The sequence below is a fragment of the Rhipicephalus sanguineus genome, chromosome 4, assembly GCF_013339695.2.
Source record: "Rhipicephalus sanguineus isolate Rsan-2018 chromosome 4, BIME_Rsan_1.4, whole genome shotgun sequence".
In the NCBI taxonomy this organism is placed as follows: Eukaryota; Metazoa; Arthropoda; class Arachnida; order Ixodida; family Ixodidae; genus Rhipicephalus; species Rhipicephalus sanguineus.
Genome location: NC_051179.1, coordinates 194,738,571 through 194,757,704, shown reverse-complemented (window position 1 = coordinate 194,757,704; position 19,134 = coordinate 194,738,571). Strand labels below are relative to the sequence as shown.

At 47.4% G+C, this 19,134-nt stretch overlaps 1 protein-coding gene across 2 annotated transcripts in view; it reads left to right on the top strand.

The window, feature by feature from the left end:
- The first annotated feature begins 4,950 nt into the window (after window positions 1-4,950).
- Window positions 4,951-19,134, top strand: part of LOC119391003 (ARF GTPase-activating protein GIT2) — a 369,377-nt gene continuing 355,193 nt past the window's right edge. For both annotated transcript variants that reach the window (XM_049415016.1, XM_037658710.2), the window contains exon 1: window positions 4,951-5,061. In XM_049415016.1, the coding sequence (XP_049270973.1) occupies window positions 4,952-5,061 (110 nt within the window). In that variant the 5' untranslated portion in view covers window position 4,951. The remainder of the gene's footprint in view (window positions 5,062-19,134) is intronic.

Sequence of the window (19,134 nt, the reverse complement as noted above, 5' to 3'; positions counted from 1 at the left end):
CCCATTTTGGAGTCCAGCTGCCGCAGATATGTAGAAAACATAGCAGCCGTCATCCAGGCTTTCCGGTTGAACTTGTACTGGCACGGCAGCCTTTTCAAATTCTTGAAGCATCGCGGCTTCTCAAACTTGCCGATCACGAGCGCAGGAAGCTTTTCAGAGCCGTCTTCATTAGCGCAAAGCAATACGGTAAGACGCTCTTTGCTTCGCTTACCCCCGTGACAGCTCTCTCCTTTGAATGCCAATGTCTATTCTGGCTGCATATTATAAAATAATCCAGTTTCATCCGCGTTGAACACGCCGGACGGCTTGTATTCTCGTATCAATTGCGGCAGCAATGCAGTCCATTTTTCTACAGTGTCGGAGCTGACTGACGCGCTCTCTCCACAGCAGCGGCTGTACACAACTCCACTGCGTTTTTTAAAGCGATCCAACCAGCCATTGGAGGCTTTAAAGTCGTCAATGCCGCAGCGCAATGCAACTGTCTCAGCCTTCTCCTTCAAAATTGCGCCATCCACGGCAATTCCTGAACTACGGGCCTGACGCAACCACTCAACGAGGGCCTTCTCCATGGCAGCATATTTGCCATCTTTCGCGGCCTTCCTGTTCAGGCTGAACTTTGCCGCATTTAGTAGGATGCTGTCCTTCTTCGCGAGGATTGTTTTCAGCGACGACTCGGGAATGTTCAGGTCGCGGGAAATGCTGGCCTTTGTTGCTCCGTTCCGCTTCTTCGCCTCCTCGATTATGCGAAGCTTTTCTCCGAGCGTCAGCGGTTTTCGGTTCCGCGACATTGCGAGACGCAGCCACTCGCAACCAAGAATTCGAAAGCTTCCTCGCACACCAGTGTCCGAACACAGAAAATTTTGCACGTGGACACAGCAGCTGCGGCGCAGCACAACCAACCGATGAGGCAAACACGTGAAGGAATGGCTGAATGGCAGCACGGCAGTAGGCCTATTTGATTTGCAAGCTTCGACCAATCGCGAGCGGCTAAAACGCCCCAGCCCTCTGGTAGCTAGACAGCGGCTAGTTCCGGTTCCCGCGGCTGTCGCAAACGTTGGCTCAACAATCGCCGTTCAACACGTCCGGTATAACGACACGAAATCTTGTGAAAGTTATCGCATACTAGAAAGCGAGCTCGAAATTATCTGCCATGTTATCTGCTCACAACGGTCACTACAAAACCATCCAAAAGAAGAGAGAGAAAAAAAAAAAAAAGGCGACAACGGAAGTGCGCAGTGCAATGCGACAAAACGAATGCGCTCCGGCTGGCTCCGGCCAACGTTGGCTCTGGCTAGCTATGGCCGACCGCGTGTCGAAAAATTGAAGAGGCCCTGTGGTGGCAGCGCGGATACGAACTCGGTTCCTCGGTTTCCCGACTTTTTTCGCCTGGCCGCAGTGTGTTTGCGTGCCAGCCCGCGTCATCGTAGGTCTTTATTTTCTCGGACAGTCCAGTGAAGCGTCGTACGAGGCGGGGCCGGCGTAAAATCGCGTCGTACAATTGAGGTTTTTAATACATTATTTCTATGGGGGTTTTGCCGGGACCAAGCCAATTCGTCGTAAAACGCGGGTCGTCGCAGGACCGGGGGACGTATAATCGAAGTTCCACTGTACCTATTGCCTACATTACTCAGACCATGAGATAGCTTGTGTACATAAGGTAACACTGCTACCTTTTCGTATCTCTGCTTACTGTCACATTTATTGGAAAGGTTCGGACCCTTTACCCATCTCGATAGCCTCTCACTGCAACTAGACAGCACACTGTCAGGGTAACCTGCTTGTTGAAGTCTCTGGATCTGTGTTAAGAAACTACGCTCCATGCCATGTTCGCAAGACTTTGCCAAAGCAGACTTCAGGGTGGAAAACGCTATTCCGTTCTTTATCACTTTCGAGTGTCGGGACGAAAACGGAAGGAGGGGCTTCTGCGATCTCTGAAGATAATGCCAACAAACATGACTGTCCTCGAATGAAAGGCATAAATCTAAAAACTGTAGCTTGGTGTCCTTAACCAGCTCAAGGGTAAACCTCAATCCACAGCCGCATTCACAGAAAAATTTCAGCATATTGGCTGCCCTTCTACTGTAGTTAATGCAAGAAAAAAACACTAAGTAGTCATCTACATCTACATAGCGTCATAGTCATGTACATAGCGAAATACCGAACCAGCCACATCGTTGAGGTTATCCTGAAGTCTGCGATTAACTCGGCTTAAGTACAGGTCACTTAGCACCGGAGTGACTCTCGAGCCAATGCATATTCCTGTTTTCTGCACAAACAACTGGTCATTCCATTCCACGAAGGTGTTGTTTAGATAAAACAGCAACTCGAGAAAAGCTTCTAAGCTCATCCCACACCGCTGCATAAATTTCAACTCGTCATTGTGTTCCGTAACTGCTTCCTTGACGCTGCGCATAAGTTCACCTCGTTCGAGTGAGTAAAATAGGTCTTCGACATCAATACTAATTGCCGTAGAATTTCTTGGGTTGTTGTCAGATAAAAATTTGACTACTTCATGAGAATTTTTTACTAGGTACGGGCCATTGAGATGCAGGGTTGAGAGCACCTTGTGCAGAAAAGACGATACCTTATGCTGCCAAGTTCCTCTTTCTGAAATTATAGATCTAAAGGGAACTTCTGGTTTATGTGTTTTAGCACTGAAAAACAAATCAAGGTGAAGCCGTTTCGTCTGCTTCACACTATTTGCAAGATATTCGAAGCCCAGACGTTCTAACAACTGACATGCTTGGGCTTTAACCTTGTTGGCATTTACTTTTTTTGCAATGAAGTTCTTTTCTACAGCAGAATTAGCCTTTTCGAAAAACATTCCATTTGGCAACACAACAAAAAAACCCTCTTTATCAGAATTCAGTACTCTTAGCTGGTTACGCGCAAGAAAATTCGCAGCACGAACGATGTTCTCTGACTTGCGTCCGTAACTCTCCGTTCTAGCGAGCACATCAACAAACTCTGAAGCACAGCCAGGTCGTCCGTGACATGCCTTGAAATGTCCCTAGAAAGCGTAATCTTCTCAGGTGGCGACAAGACTGGTTCACTCGCGTACTTCGGTCCTTTCTTTAGCAACTGAGTCACCTCCTCCGGTAGTCTCGCGTCACCAAGAACCAAGACTTTGCCACTTTGCTGCGCCTTGTTTTTCCTTGGTAGCTTGAGGCGCACTCGGGCCCATAGGAACTCAGTTGTATGCTTGTGTTTCTTTCTTGCATTAACTACAGTAGACGCGCAGCCGATATCCTGAAACTTTTCCGTGAATGCGGCTGTGGATTGAGGTTTACCCTTGAGCTGGTTAAGGACACCAAGCTACAGTTTTTACTGTTTATTATCAGAAACCGCGTCGATTTATATACGCTGCCGAACAAGGTAATCCCATAACAGAAATTGAGACATCGCAGAACTAACAATTCATCATGTGCCATAAATACAGAGACAAGGCATGCGCCGGAACTGCACTAATGCGATCGAACTATGAAAACATGCCAGCACCTATGAACACGTGCCAACCCTAGTGAGAGGCAAAATGAATATCGCACATTCTAAACTCTACATGTCTAAATGCTATCTTTCAAAAAGATAGCTTCTTTGTTGGCGCCCGTGTCCGTCTGTTCGTGTCTTCGCTTCGTCCCCGTCTTCTTTGCGTCATTACAGTTTTTCCTCAAGTTATGAACCAACTAGCTCAGCAACAAGCCCTGTTGACTTACAGTTTTTAGATTTATGCCTTTCATTCGAGGACAGTCATGTTTGTTGGCATTATCTTCCGAGATCGCAGAAGCCCCTCCTTCCGTTTTCGTCCCGACACTCGAAAGTGATAAAGAACGGAATAGCGTATTCCGCCCTGAAGTCTGCTTTGGCAAAGTCTTGCGAACATGGCATGGAGCGTAGTTTCTTAACACAGATCCAGAGACTTCAACAAGCAGGTTACCCTGACAGTGTGCTGTCTAGTTGCAGTGAGAGGCTATCGAGATGGGTAAAGGGTCAGAACCTTTCCAACAAATGTGACAGTAAGCAGAGATACGAAAAGGTAGCAGTGTTACCTTATGTACACAAGCTATCTCATGGTCTGAGTAATGTAGGCAATAGGTACGGGGTTAAGACAGTGTTCTCTGCTCCAAATAAATTTTCGGGAATCTGTCCTCTCGTTAGGAGAAAAATAGAGCACAACAGCGTGTTAAGTGAAGGCTGTGGAACGAACCATGTAAAGTCTACGAATGTGCCATGTAAGTGCGGGGTCGTCTACCAGATCCCACTTACTTGCGGGAATTCTTACGTGGGGCAAACAGGCAGATGTTTAAATGTACGTTTAAAGGAGCATAACCAGTCGCTGAAGAAATCGGATGCTTTGCATCTCGCGTCGCACTGTTGCACGTGTGGTTGTCCAGTGTTTTCTGATACGAAAGTGTTGTCGTCACACAAATGCAAGGTCACTCGAGAGGTGATAGAAGCCTTCCATATCAATAGAATGGGTGACGCATGTGTCAGTCAGGCATCATTGTCACTGACGGAAAAGGAGTTTTCTTTTCTACTGGGCACGTGTTCTGTGAAGTAATGTGAACTAGATTACCCCCTGTTTTTATTTTTTTTTTGCTTTTGCACACGGTTTTTACTCGTTTTTCTTGTTCTTGTTTTCTTGGTTGATCTTTTCAAATAAATTTTTCAGTTGCGAGTCAGCGTTCGTCCTGTGTGAATGTTCCTTCTTAGTCCCTGTCTTTTAGTGCTGCATCAAGAATGCATTTGTACCAACTAGCCCAACTTTCTATCCTGTTGCATATATATATGCGTTGAATCGTTTATTTCTTTTGATATTCTATGGTTGTCTGCTAAAATTATCTGTCGGGCACAGTATTTTGAGCCTGCCTGCTCAGTTGGCAGTACAGTCGTATCAGCGTATAGTGCACGTATGTGTGTGACTGCGCGTGTGGCCAATTACAAACTGCCGCAGATGGTGCACAGTTTGCACACGAGCGGGGCCAATGCCATCTGGGAGCACCAGCTGCTGGAGCCAGGCAAGGCAGCTGGACGACGCAAACCCAGCGCTCGTGACAGCCTCCAGTGAGTGCTTGATCATTCAGAATTGGTATTCATTCAAGAAGCTCCTTCTTCTCGCAGGGGTGTCTGTGCAAGCAGGCGTTTGGTGATTGGCGAGTCAACGAGGGGCTTTCGCCCCTCCTACACACCTAGCTGTGTGTAGCTTTGCCATGTCCGGGGAAAAGGGGAGGATCCTGGGGGTTGAGCCGATGCCGGGTGATTGGACCTTTAAGCCCCCCCCCCCCCCCCCCCTCGGCAGAGGCAGTAGACAGCACCCCTGGGCTGACGCACCCAAGGGAAACCAGAGCAGTCGCCTTTTCCTGTCTCTCTACCCACATCTTCGTCTTTCTCTCTCACTTTTAGCCTTTCCTGTCCTCTCCTATCCTCTAGTTACTTCCAATTTCCTAGGCAGCAAGGGTTAACCATGTGTGGCTGTCCAACCTAGGGTAAACCATACTGGTCTATAGTAACCGCGTACTATGGGTGTTGCACAGACTTGTTCACATGTTCTGCCACATCCCCTTGTTGGGCTCCATGGTGAGTGGTAGACACCGGTACCGAAAAATCCACTTTTTCCCATTAGATCCGCGACCCCTTCTGTTACCGATCGTGCCCCGAAAAGGGTACGCACCGACGCAACTTCACTCCTTTGGCCCAAAAACAGAGAAACTTTCTCGAAATACCATGTCCTCCACTGCGAACAATCGGCAACAAGAAAGGGTGAGATTCCTCTAGCTTTTGTAGACAAGTGCCTGAAAGAGACTTAGATGGCAAGTGAGGATTTGCTCCTCAAACTAAAAGACAAGGAACAGTACAATAAACTCTCGCACCTCGTAGCCTTTGGTAATATCCCCGTCTGTGTGAGTGCACTCATACGATGAATACAGTGAAGGGCATGGTATCAGACGAGGATTTGATGACACCGAACAAAGAACTCCTTGATGGATGGAAGGACCAAGGTGTAACACATGTCCAGTGCATCACAATCGGACGTAACAACGAAATAGCAACGAAGCACTTAATACTCACCTTCAGCTCAACCACTTTATCCGAGACTTTTGAAACTGGCTATGTAAAACTCCCTGTCCCACTGTTCATTCCAAACCCGAGGCGTTGTTTCAAATGCCAGTGATTTGGCCATGCATCCCAGAGCTGCTAAGGGCAGCTGACGTGTGCTAAGTGCGGCACAACCGGTCACAGTGCTGACGACTGCAGTCATGACGAGGTCCTCTGTGCAAACTGCGACGCTAGTCACTCCACGTACTCCAGAGAGTTCCCAGCCTGGAAGAAAGAAAACGAAATAATTACTATAAAAGTTAAGGAAAATATTGCATTCTGGGAAGCAAGACAATGGACCTCGTCATCATTCATACTAAAAACATCTTTTGCCGAAGTAGTACAATGAGGTGCAGCCCCACAAAGGCCCCTGGCAGTTGCCCAGACCACACCTAGTGTGCCGAAGCTAACGCCACTAGCCCCTACGGTGGTAGCAGCCAGCGCTGCCCTGCCCACATTCAACCTGTCCACACCAGTGGCCTCCACAGGCTCTGGCTGCAGCCAGAGCAATGAAGAGGTCAAGGGGGTCCTATCGACCTCCAGCTCGATTGGGACAAAGACTCTGTCGACCGAGGCAAAGTCTAAGCAGCACACAGATTGCTCTGTGGAGCGGGCCTCCAGTGCCTCACAAGAAGCTATGGACACCAGTTCAAGCCAAACGGTGCAGGAAGCGCCGAAGGAGCGGCGAGCTTCTCTCGACTGCTCCAAAAAGGACAAAGCACCAGTTATAGGGCCTGACAAAGGCCCCGTAAAATGAACCAATCTCCGTCTTCTTAACACACGGCATTTTTTTTTTCCATCATGGACAAAATCATACAATGGAATGTAAGAGGACTACCTAAAAATCTAGATGACATCCAAGAACTTCTGCGTAAGTTCATCCCGAAAGTGCTGTGTGTGCAAGAAACACACCTAAATCCCAAACACACCAACTTCTTCCGGCAATACGTTACTTTCTGAAAAGACCGTGAGGATGCTGTCGTATCATCTGGCAGTGTGGCCATTATAGCTGATAGAAGTATAGCATGGCAGCATTTGAAGCTCCAGACGGCCCTTGAGGCAGTGACCGTTCGAGCTGTACTTTTTAATAAACTCATTACCCTATATGCCCTTTGTATATACCACCACATCATCAGCTTCACAGATGCGATTTAGAATCATTAATAGATGAACTCCCAGAGCCCTTTTTGATTCTAGGTGATTTTAATGCACACAGTGTCCTGTGGGGTGATCCTTGCTTTGATGCTCGAGGACGTCTCATTGAACAGCTCCTTTTTTCGTCTAGTCTTTAAAATATGAAGAAGCCTACGTATTGCAGCCTCGCAAACAACTCGCACTCCTCCGTAGACCTTAGCATTTCATTATCGTCCCTTTTACCTGTTTTTAAATGGAACATTCTTAAAAACCCTTATGGGAGTGACCACTTCCCAATCATCCTGAGTACGCTGAACAAGGATCAACTACCCCCGCAGGTTCCTCGGTGGCAGGTTGAGTCAGCTGATTGGGAACGCATGACATGGCTGAGATGTCCGCTCTGACCATAGACGACACTATCACGTATTTTACAGCTTTTATATACTATTACTCAAACGAGCGGCATGGGTTCCAAGTGGCGAGTTCCATGGTGGAAAGATGCATGTAGGAAAGCACGGATGAATCAGAATAAAGTGTGGGCATTCCTTTGCGATTCCCCAACAGCAGAAAACCTGGAACATTTCAAGCAGGTCAAATCGCAGGCAAGGAGAACACGTCAACAAGCTAGACGAGAGAGCTGGACAAAGTTCATATCGAGTATCAACTCATAAACAGATGAGGGAAAAGTGTGGAATAAGGTGAAGAAAATTAAGGGCCAACACATGTATTCCCTGCCGTTAATAAATAGCCTCGGGAAAAGCTTGGAGGATCAAGCTAATTTTCTTGGCACACATTTTGAGCATATATCGAGCTGCTCACGCTACTCTGAAACCTTCCAAAACTACAAAGCACGAATAGAAAAAGAAAAGTTAGAAAGAAAATTTGCAAAAAATGAAGCGTACAATGAACCATTCTGCTTAGCAGAACTGCAAACAGCACTCAGCTGTTGTAATACATCTACCTCAGGTTCCGACAGCGTAATGTACGAGATGCTGAAGGAACTACCCTGCGAAACACAAAAAGCCCTCCTTTCTCTTTACGATCTCGTATGGTTTTCGGGTCCCCTCTTCTTGGAAGGAGGCTGTTATAATCCCAGTTTTGAAGCAGAGAAACGATCCCTCTGCTGTGTCAAGTTACAAACCTATAGCGTTAACGAGTTGCCTCTGCAAAGTATTTGAAAAAATGATTAATTGCCACTCACTACTCTTCGTTAGGCTTGTGCAAATAGTAAATTTTCGGTCCGAAGCGAATAGTGATTTGGTCGAAGCGAATTCAAATAGTTTATATCACATATTATAAAGAAAAATGAGCATATTTGTCATGACCCAACTAACCAGCGCAATATTTTTGAAGTTGAAACAAGAAATATGCATATGTTATTCTTTTGGTTCAAAGGGAAGTGGAAGCAACTTTGAGTAATAGCAGGATCTGACTTTTGGTAGAGTGCAAGTGATAACCTGTAAAATATGTTACGTTTTCAAATTTACTATACTTAGGGCTTATAAGCCGGTATACCAAGCTTTTAAACTTAAAAAATGATGACTCGATGTGAGGGTAACACAGTAAAATGTCATTAATTCTAGGAGCACTGATTTTTGGGCTAGTTGGTTTTCCATCACCGATACTTAAATGCGCACAGACAAGGACAAAGGGAGGTGACGACAACACAAGCACTTAGTTCCAACTGACATTTATTCATGAAAATGCATAATATGAACTCTTTTTTTCATGATGTGACAAAATCGTACCGCTGATATTACGTGAACGTGCTGAGAAACTGTGTTTCTTTCGACGACAAGATAACGGACGGTGCGTATGACTGACCCGCCTTTGCAATCAAATCCGCCTCTATTATCTCCCTCACATCTTGGCTTGTATTTCTAGCTACCACCCTACACATATCATAGATTGATTTACAAGGCCTACCATTCTTCAACCCACACTCATGACAATGCACCGAAAGATTGCCATCACGATAGTTCCCCACCTTCCTCTTGTGTTCCATGAGTCTTTGGTTCAGACACCTACCAGTCTGGCCAATGTAGCTGAAGCCGCATGATAATGGGACCTCGTATACTACTTCTGATACACACGGTACAAATGGGTACAATGGGGTCCCGATGCTTGATATCGCATGGCTCTTTCTTTTTCTTAAATGGGTTCGTCATTTGGCAAAGCCGTTCTAGCTTCTCAGGAGCAGAAAGCACCACTCTGATTCTGTTCCGGTTGCCAATCTTCTTTAGGCGGTGAGATGTGTTATGCATGTACGGAATGACAACGGTACGAATCCTATTTCCTTCTTGAGACTGATTTCCATTTCCTGATTGTTTCTTCAGCTTGCCCTCAGCTACAGATGCAAGAACGGCGTGTGGGTATCCTGCTGACCACAGTCGTTCAACCTGGTTTTTGAAACTGGTTGCCAGAGAATGAACACATAATTTCTTTAGGGCGCTGTCTAAGCACTGTCCAGCTATTGCTCTTTTAACAAGTTTCGAATGGGACAAATGGTACGGCAACAGTAGTTTACATGCGCGTGGATGATATTCCCAGCACACATGTTTCTCAGTGAGCATAAGTTTCAAATCTAGAAACTGTATAACACCACCTTCTGGAACTTCATGCATCAATTCCAAAGGACTACAACATTCACTAAAAATACCGAGAAGCTGGTTAACAGTGTCGGGAAAAAGTTCCAGAAGGGGGTGTTATACAGTTTCTAGATTTGAAACTTATGCTCACTGAGAAACACGTGTGCTGGGAATATCCATGTGCATGTAAACTACTGTTACCGTATTGCCACGTGCGTTTCTTTATCACTTTTGCTGTATTCGGTTTTCGGCCATAAAGACTGTCAGCAACGCTCAGCGCGAACCGCGCCTCGTTGTTCGAGAACCTTCGCGATCATTGTAGATCGTTTTGTTAAGATTGCGCGCAAGACGCGCACACTCGAGCTTATTCTAGAATTTGCACGACAGCTAGTGATAACGCTGGAATATTCGACGGCACATGTTTAAATGCCGACGCGCTTCACCGCTTGTCAGTTGATCGACGGACGACGCCCTGTTCGCCGCTATCATTGTACAGCGTGTATTGCTGTAGTTCTAGTTCTCATTTTCCGGCCACAAGTTCGGCCAAATAAACAGTTTCATCCTGCAAACGCCGACTGCTGTCTTCGTCGACGTCACGACCACGTGACATCTGGTGGAGGTGCTGCTTCATGATCCGGACGCCACCGCGGAGCGCTGACCCAAGCCCAAGCCGCGGAGAAAACGACGCTACAGACAACCCGGATCGTCGTACCAGCCGCCGGCAGAAGGGACTACACCCAGAGTACGGGCTCCTTCCCGAAAACACCAGGCAGCCCAAGACCGTCACATCGACCGCCGAGACGATGACAGCCCCCATGCCGCCTACAACGGTCGTGATGCAACAGCCAAAGGAGCCACCGACTTTCCGTGGATCGTCGTTTGAAGACCCGGAGAGCTGGCTGGAGACGTATGAGCGAGTCGCCACCTTCAATCACTGGGACTCTGAAGAGAAGCTGCGCCACGTCTTCTTCTACCTAGAAGACGCCGCGAAGACGTGGTTCGAGAACCGTGAATCGAGCCTTCAAACCTGGGACCTCTTTCGGACGACGTTCCTTAAGGGGAGACGCGGGTCTTGGAACGGTCAAAAATGGTCAAAAAATCGATTTTTCGCAAAGCTTATTTTCGAGGCGTTTGTACTTCTGAGCACCTACTCTCAAATTGCTAACGCTAAATTCGGTCGGGAAACGCGATAAAATCGGCTTTCAAAGCACCCCGGCAGCACTAAAATGTCCCCAAAAGCAGTGGCGTAAATCCATCAAAACAACAGGGGGGGTCCCGGACTTTGCATGGCAGCCATCTTGATTATTAGAAATGTGCATTTTATTTTACACAAAAAATGAAAACTTTACAATAAAACAAAAGAAAACACACAAATATTCATATATCGCGTTATTGCAATGCTCTTGACGATCTGCACTGCGCGACGAATGAGTCATACAACGTTCTGAACTAGTTTCTACAACACAGTTCCAAACAGCCGATGAGTATTCGATGAATCTACACATTGGATATGAAACAAACGTTAAAGGAACACTGACACCAAAATTGAAACCTCGAGGTGTTTGTATTGTTTGATTGTCTGTATGCGTGCAAGGGTACTTCTGGCCGTTTATAACTGGCGGACGTTAGCTTTCAGTTATCTTAATTTGATTTTGAAGCAAGCGTGAATGCTCATCTGAGTTGACAGCACCTCGCGACATCTTCACTAGTATGGCGAAACATTGGTATTAATGAGAACTAACACACAGCAATGCCAAGGAAAGTATAGGGGGTGTTATTTGTAGTAATTAGAATATAAATGTGAAGAAAGTAAAGTGGACGAAAAGATAACTTGCCGCCGGCAGGGACCGAACCTGCGACCTTCGAATAACGCGTCCGATGCTCTACCACTTCGCTACGGCAGCGGTAATCTCCCCTGTCCACTTTATAGGGTATATATGTGGATTGAAACTTCAGGAAACTTAGGAGTGTTAGGATTATTGGTCAGCTGCCTGCCCGTATATAGATCACGTGCTACGTGACGCCAAGAAGGCAGAAAAAGAGTGTTCCACACTCGACCCCACACTATTCCCCCTCGCCTCGTTCTCTCCGAAAGAGCATATGACAAAGAAAGTTAGAGGTGACCGAAGTCACTTCATGTCCCTTTCATCAGGTGCATACACAAAATATTTTTACAGATATCAAGAACTCGTTGCGCAGCTTATGTTTGCATAACAAAATTAGAGCCCGGTACACACATAAAGCCTTCTCCTTGCTTTCTCACCGCGGGAGCGGTTGATTGAAGGAGCCATGGGGTGACGCCCTTGGACGGTTCGCTCTGTGTTACATCACTTCCTGCTTGATGTCCGAATAAACACGAAGAGGGCATCATGCCATCATGGGATGTTTTGTGTCATTAATATACGGGAGATTCAAGTATGCGCTTTTTAATACTTTTTTTCTTCGGAATTCTAAGGTAATGAAGAGTTGGCCGACGCCGCTCTTCTAAATGGCATTAATTCCTTCGGTGCGTGATCCTGGAACCGGTGGATGAAACCACCAAACATTCCTTGCTTTTAGCGAATTGTATGAATTAGGGTAGTCCTAATAATAGCTCCATTGAAGCTAGTTGCAACGTAGTTCACGAAACCATTGATTTAAAAGTTATCTAGCATATTTCTGTTAGTTGTTTAACGTAACGTGGTAGTTATCCTCCTGTCTAATGACTGCAAGCCATTTTGGGCTTTCAAGGCGGCATTCAAGTAACTGTCACTTCCCCCTTTTTTAATCAGAATAAAAATCCTTGTATGTTGCACTAAGGGTACCCGACAAAACAAAATTATAATCAATGATCAATTACATAAAAGGCTCACCTCATCAGTGTTTTTGGTGACATTGTCTTCCGAAGAAGGTCGCTTGGAGTTCGGCAGAAAGAACGAGCTCAGCGAACTCTGCCGCTTGTGCGGCATCTTCCCAGTCCAGTTGAAAGTCACAAGCACATTACGCCAAGAAGGTTGCGCGGCCGGTTGCAGTGCTGGCAGCACTTCTGTGGACGCGTGCAGGCTGAAACTGCCGAACGACTGACCAGTGATGTCGTATTTGTCGAATATTGGGAAGCAGCCCCCACTTCGAAGCAGCTTTAATTGGAAAACCCCGCGGCGAAAAGGAGGAAGAGGGGCAACCCGGGGGACGCATTTTCGGGGTTGCAACCAAGGAGGTTGAAGGCGACAATGAGTACGGGAAGAGCGGAGAACGTCCTTGACATTCGTCGTTTTACGACCCACGCGCCTTGGCCACCCGTGTAAGAACACTGAAAGCCACAGGGAGCGTCACCCAACACAGGGAAAGCGTTTTCTCCCTCTGTTCTTCAAGTTTGTTGCACGTGCGGGGTGCAGAGCAAATCTTTTGACTGTGCTTGTGTTTCTGTATTTCTATTTTCCTTTTCATTTTCCCTCTCTACGAGAGCACTGTAAATAGTGAACAACAAAGCAGTCTTCGTGATGCGTTCAAACCAAGCGGACGTGTTGATTCTCTGTCGTCGTCCAACCTACTAAAGAAAGTTTTGCCCCCCTGCTTTTCCGCCACAAAGTGAAACCGGAGGACAGGCGTCTTCGTTTGAACTACAGTGTACTAGAATCGGGCAGTGGGCTCACTGCCGTATGTCTGCGCCGCGCCTCCACGGCCCTCTCCGCGTCGATTGCTTGGGCGCCCGCCAGGGGTCTTGGCGCCAGTTTCTCCTGAAAACTTCTCTTGCGGGGTGTGAAGCGCATCCTCCTGGTCGGGGTTACGCTGGTTACGCTGTAATTCCGGGGGGGTATCAACAAACGCGGGGTTGGAGGCGGGGAGAGGGCCACCACAATGACACAACAAGAGATCACAAAAAAAAAAACGAAGGGAGAAGGGGGTTGAGCATTTTATTCTTTTTTAAAGCTTACCCAAGTAGTAGAAGCTACTGTTTCCATTCGTGCATGCCCTGCAGCGCATGTTCCCGCCATTCATTCGCTTGAAGGACCTTTGTCGGCACCACGCGAGCAGCTTTGCTGCACTTATATATGCTTGTTTTTCTGAACGAGCGGCATCTGTGTCTATCCGTACACTGCAACTGTCTCAAAGACGGCCCGCCGCTGCATCTGGACTGGAGGGAGGCGCTTTTTACAGTCTCCGGCGGTCGTGCACATAGAGCATGCAGCGTACGTGCAGAGAAATTTCTGGTGCAGCGTTTGACAACAAAAAAACAGCTGGACGCAACGAAGCTAAGAGTGACCGCGCAAAGTCAAGTGCGATAACAATAAAGCAAGAAAATACGAGGGCGGTGACAGCAAAACCTTACTTTTGCTTTGGTAAAGCGGTCAGGGTACTTCTAAAAAATGATAAAGAATTCTGGCTGATTGTTTCGCTCGAAGTCCTAGGCACAGAACTACTGCCAGATGAAACGGGCTGGATAGAGATCGATGTACAAAAAAAAAAAGAGATTTAGGGGGGATGATTGAAGTAGCGGGGGAGGCCCACGGGGATTGCGCTCATTTGAGATGCTCCGGTTAGATCGACGGTTGTCATGGGCAGTTTATTGTTTTATCACGTGTGACCATGCATGCATTGTTAATCCATATTGTGATATGGCCAGCATTTGCGCATACATAGGCAGGGTTCCATGTAAATAAAATTAGTTTGTCAGCACGTGACGCTGTCGAGTGTTATTTTCGTGGTGCAATTCTGCGGTGTAATAAAAATGTACGCACGTAATGTATGTTACTTGTTATGTACTCATAATACCTATGTATGGGTTGTTGTTTTTTTTTAATTGGACCCGCACGTACCAATATATATAGCCTACGAGTCCAACCAATTTTGGTAACCTTGTATGATCTATGTCTGCAAATAAAAAAATTTAAGATTACCGTGCGGATACATTTAATACAAGGCCAAGTGATTCCGCCGATTATTGATTCGCGAAAAAAAAAAAACAGCATTAAGTAGGTTAGTCGCAGAGACGAGCTCATGCGAAAGCAAATAAATAAAAAATGAGGCATTGTTTATATCCGGTATAGTGGGGCTCGAAAGGCGGGAGTGAAGTCGCTAGGATCGCTACAGTGGCGAAAGGGCATTGAAAATCGTATCGACCAGCAGTACAAAAAAAAAAAAAAAAACTTGAACGCCCCACACGCAGGAGCATTCATATTCATCATAGCCTATTAAAATATCGCCCACCCTCTGTAAATCGGTCACAACGACAGCACTTTATTTCACAACTCACAGAAATTTGCATGAAAGGAAGTTTCGTGTGTTGCGCACCGTAATTCAGACTTTTCTTGCGCGCAAAACAGCAACGCGAGCTAGCCGCGCCCTGCAACCCGCCGGAAAGTTTCAGGTGACGTAGGGTTACTGCATATGCTACCTCTGACTCTAAGTGACTCTAAGGTGACGCTGCGAACACTTCTAGAACACTGTAGTTTGAACGATCGGGTGGATCGGGCCAAGAAGTTCGTCAAAAACGCGCGCGCAGCCAGGGGCTCCGGAAGTATACATATGGGGGCGACTGAATGAATAGGGGTACTGAAAAATGCGTGCAGTTTCAGTTGGGTGTGAAAAGATTACTCATTTGTGGCGATATTTGCAAGCAAAGGCCGAATATCTCTTACTCAATTTCTCTCGCCCCAGACTCGGTGCTGAAGAAATGTCTTCACGAATCTCGTTGCTCTCAGCGAGTTAGAAGGCTCAATGATACGTCACCACGTGGATAAACGGCCGCTGCATGGCAGCGGCTTTCGTGATTGGTGCTATAGATGTGGTTGCAGACTTTGAACATCGCAGGGATGATGTCGTAAAAATACTATCGTAAGTTGTTGAATTGTGCTTATTTCTTTCGTTGTATCTGAGAGCTGGAACTCTGGGGCGATTTTGAATGGCACGTCTGAAAATAAACTTCAAGCAAGTCAAGATGGAAGATGTTCGAATGCAAAATCTCAGGGGGGGACCATTGCATAGGGGGTCCCCCCCAGTCTAAACACAGGGGGGGTCAGGACCCCCCTGACCCCCCCGGGATTTACGCCACTGCCCAAAAGGACGAAATTTGTTCGAACTTCCCGCGCGCGCCATGAGCGTTGCAGCGGGCCGAGCGCCGCCATCTTGGGCTAGATTTGAAGCTGTTTTCTTTGTGCACATTTTGCGCCATCTCAAAATGGCGTCGCTCAAGCAGAACGGCCGCCGTCGCGGGTTTTCTGAAGGTCGTTTCCAGGCCACTGATTGGCTCTCACGCGGCGCGCTTTTCAAGCGCGCCTTTCCGAGTCTCCCATTGGCTGGCGCGACCGACACGTCATTTTTTTTTTCTTTGTGTTTGGTTCTCCGCCGTGGCTGTCCGTTTGTGTGCGCCTGCTTTTGCGATCGTGCGTGTTTCTCGACGGACCGTGTCTCTACTTTGTGCCGGTAGTTTTTCCACGCGATCGAGATGCCTGGAGACTCTCGTCTGAAACCATCGACGCAACGAGCTTTTGGAAGCCGTAAAAAACGGGCTTGGAACAAGAAGGCGCCGGCTACAAGTGCACCGTCGGCAGCGGAGTTGGAGTCGCGGCCGGACCCTTTGGACCTGCCGGGAACTTCAACTGACGACACCGTGGGACCAAGTTCGACTAGCGAAACACTTCGGGTTGATGCCGCGTACTACTCAACGGCGGAGCAGGCGCAGCGAGTTGAGAGATCGGCGCAAACGAAGACCGTTCTGTCTGGAAAGTCGGCTACCCAGCGCAAGTTCGACCTTCTTGGAGTAAGCGCGGAGTGCCAGACCGGTGACGCCGGGACCGATTTTTTGCTCGTCGATATGAAAGTTTTGAATAACTTTTTTGCACAAGCGAAGTGCGACAAATGCGACGCAAAAAGTCTCAGCGTGAGGAAGGCAACGGACAAGGAGTACGGCCTTGCGGTAAAGCTTATTTTTTCTTGCAGCAGTTGTGATTTCGAGAAGAAGCAATTTTCTTCTCCGAGAGTGAGCGGAACTGCCACCATCACTCCCTTCGAAGTCAACATGAGGGCCATGAAGGGGATACAGATGATAGGCAAAGGTGTTACTGCCCTTTCGGACTTTTGTGCGTGTATGAACCTTTCGCACCGAGGCTTGCACCACAAGACGTTTCAGGGACACCTAAAAAGTTTAGTGAAAGCCTGCGAAAACACAGCGACTGAAAGTGAAGCTGCTAGTGTGGCAGTAATAAAAGAGCTGTATACAGACTTCCTGAACCCCATAGGGAACATCGATGTTGTGTTCGACGGCTCATGGATGACGCGAGGTCGGAGCTCACACATAGGTGTGGGCTGCATCATTGAGCTCTACACTGGCCTTGTAATTGACCATGTTGTTTACTCAAACTTTTGTCTCGGCTGTGCCCTGGGACCACAGCCTAGAAAAAGACTCTCTGCGTTTACGCAAGGCAAATGCAACTCATCTGAAGAGCACCAACACAAAAAAGACTCTTGCAAGGAGACACAAAACGGGTGCAACTGAAGATTACAGTCCTGGACTACTTTGAAGGTATTCTCTCAAGCATAGCAACCTATTACCCAGGGTAACATGCTGCCTAACATCTAGAAGGTTCTTCCTAAAGACTGAAAAGACATGAGCAGCCAGTCGCTTGAGCCTCATACCCCATGGCTTTTCCAGAACCCCCCAGCCGCTTGTCATGGTGGGGTTTTGATCATGCTTTGCACATTGGAAAATTTTTTTAGATATGATTCCTTGGGTGGAACAAGACACTTTCTGTTTTGTTTTGAAGGGAAACAGATGGGGAACATGTGAATAAAATTTATGGTTAAAGGTTCCTTTTAGAAATTTATACAGTGCGTGTCAATCTTCAAACGCGATTTTCTCAGCTTCACATTTTTTGCCAACTTGACCAGCCTTACGGATCTTTTCATTATGTTTTTGTAAGGTAATTTTGATAAATTTTATACCGTTGAATTCGTAAGAAATAGGACTGTGGAGCTATGCTATTTTTTTGTGGCTAAGATGAACATATGAAATTTTGTGAACAATAATGTGAGCTAATTGCATTTCAAGATTACACAATGTCAATACAATTGAAAGTTCTTATATGATGATATATCTCAGTGACAATATAAATAGCATAGCTCCACATGGCAGGTCTTTGGCTACAGCTGCATCTTAAACAGAACCTAAAAATACTGAGGGAAAGTGTCTTAATGACCCGTAAGAAATTACCTAATTAGATTTCACTTATGCTCTCACAATTTGATAACTAATTGAAGTACATGAAAACTAATTATATTTTTGAAAACAGGAGGAAGAAATACATATACACACCCAATTTCATTACAATATCTCCAATAATAAAACTTTTCGTTTCGAGACCAGTGTCTCCCCTTAATACATTCGCGAGCATCGTCCGCAAAGAAAAGGCTGCTGCTTTGCTGGAGACAAGAGCGCAGCTACCGAATGAGAGCGTCACCATTTACACGGAAGAGATGACGCGACTTTTCCGCCTGGCCGACGCTGCCATGCCTGAGGAAAAAAAGGTCCGCTTCCTTATGCGGGGAGTGAAACAAGACCTCTTCGCAGGATTGGTGCGGAACCCCCCGAAAACAGTCACCGAATTCCTCACCGAGGCAACAACTATCGAAAAGACACTTGACATGCGGACGAAACAATACAACCGCTCTCCGCTGTCTGCAACCTATTCCGAAGTGCACTCGCTGGCCACCGATGATTTGCGCGAAACCATCAGAGCGATTGTGCGGGAGGAGCTGCGCAAACTGTTACCTTCGCCGCAGCATCAAGTGGATTCAATCGCCGACGTTGTCCGCGAGGAAGTCCGGCAATCGCCTGGAATTCCCGAAGCACCGCAGGCTCAGCCGGAAGCCATGAACTATGCTGCTGCAGCCCGACGCAACGCCCCCTCTCCTCGCCCACGTCAAGACGCCACGCCGCCGCAGCAGTTTCGCCGCCAGGCACCGCCGCCACCACAACCGACGCCATACCGCCCGCCGACAGGACAACGCTGTGCCCCCCGAAAGACCGACGTTTGGCGTGCCCCTGACAACCGACCGCTCTGCTATCACTGCGGGGAAGCCGGCCACACATATCGCCGCTGCCAGTACCGTCAGATGGGGCTACGCGGATTTGCCGTCAACGCGCCGCGCCCGCAGCCAGGCGAACGGCCTCGCGACATCGACTACTACCTCACCGGAACACAGTGGCAAGGACGACGACCTTCCCGCTCGCCGTCGCCCGGCCGCTACATGTCACCGCACCGCCGGCAGTACACTGGCCCAAACCGGGGCCAGTCGCCTAGCCCGTATCAGGAAAACTAAGGGCAGCAACTGATGGAGGTGC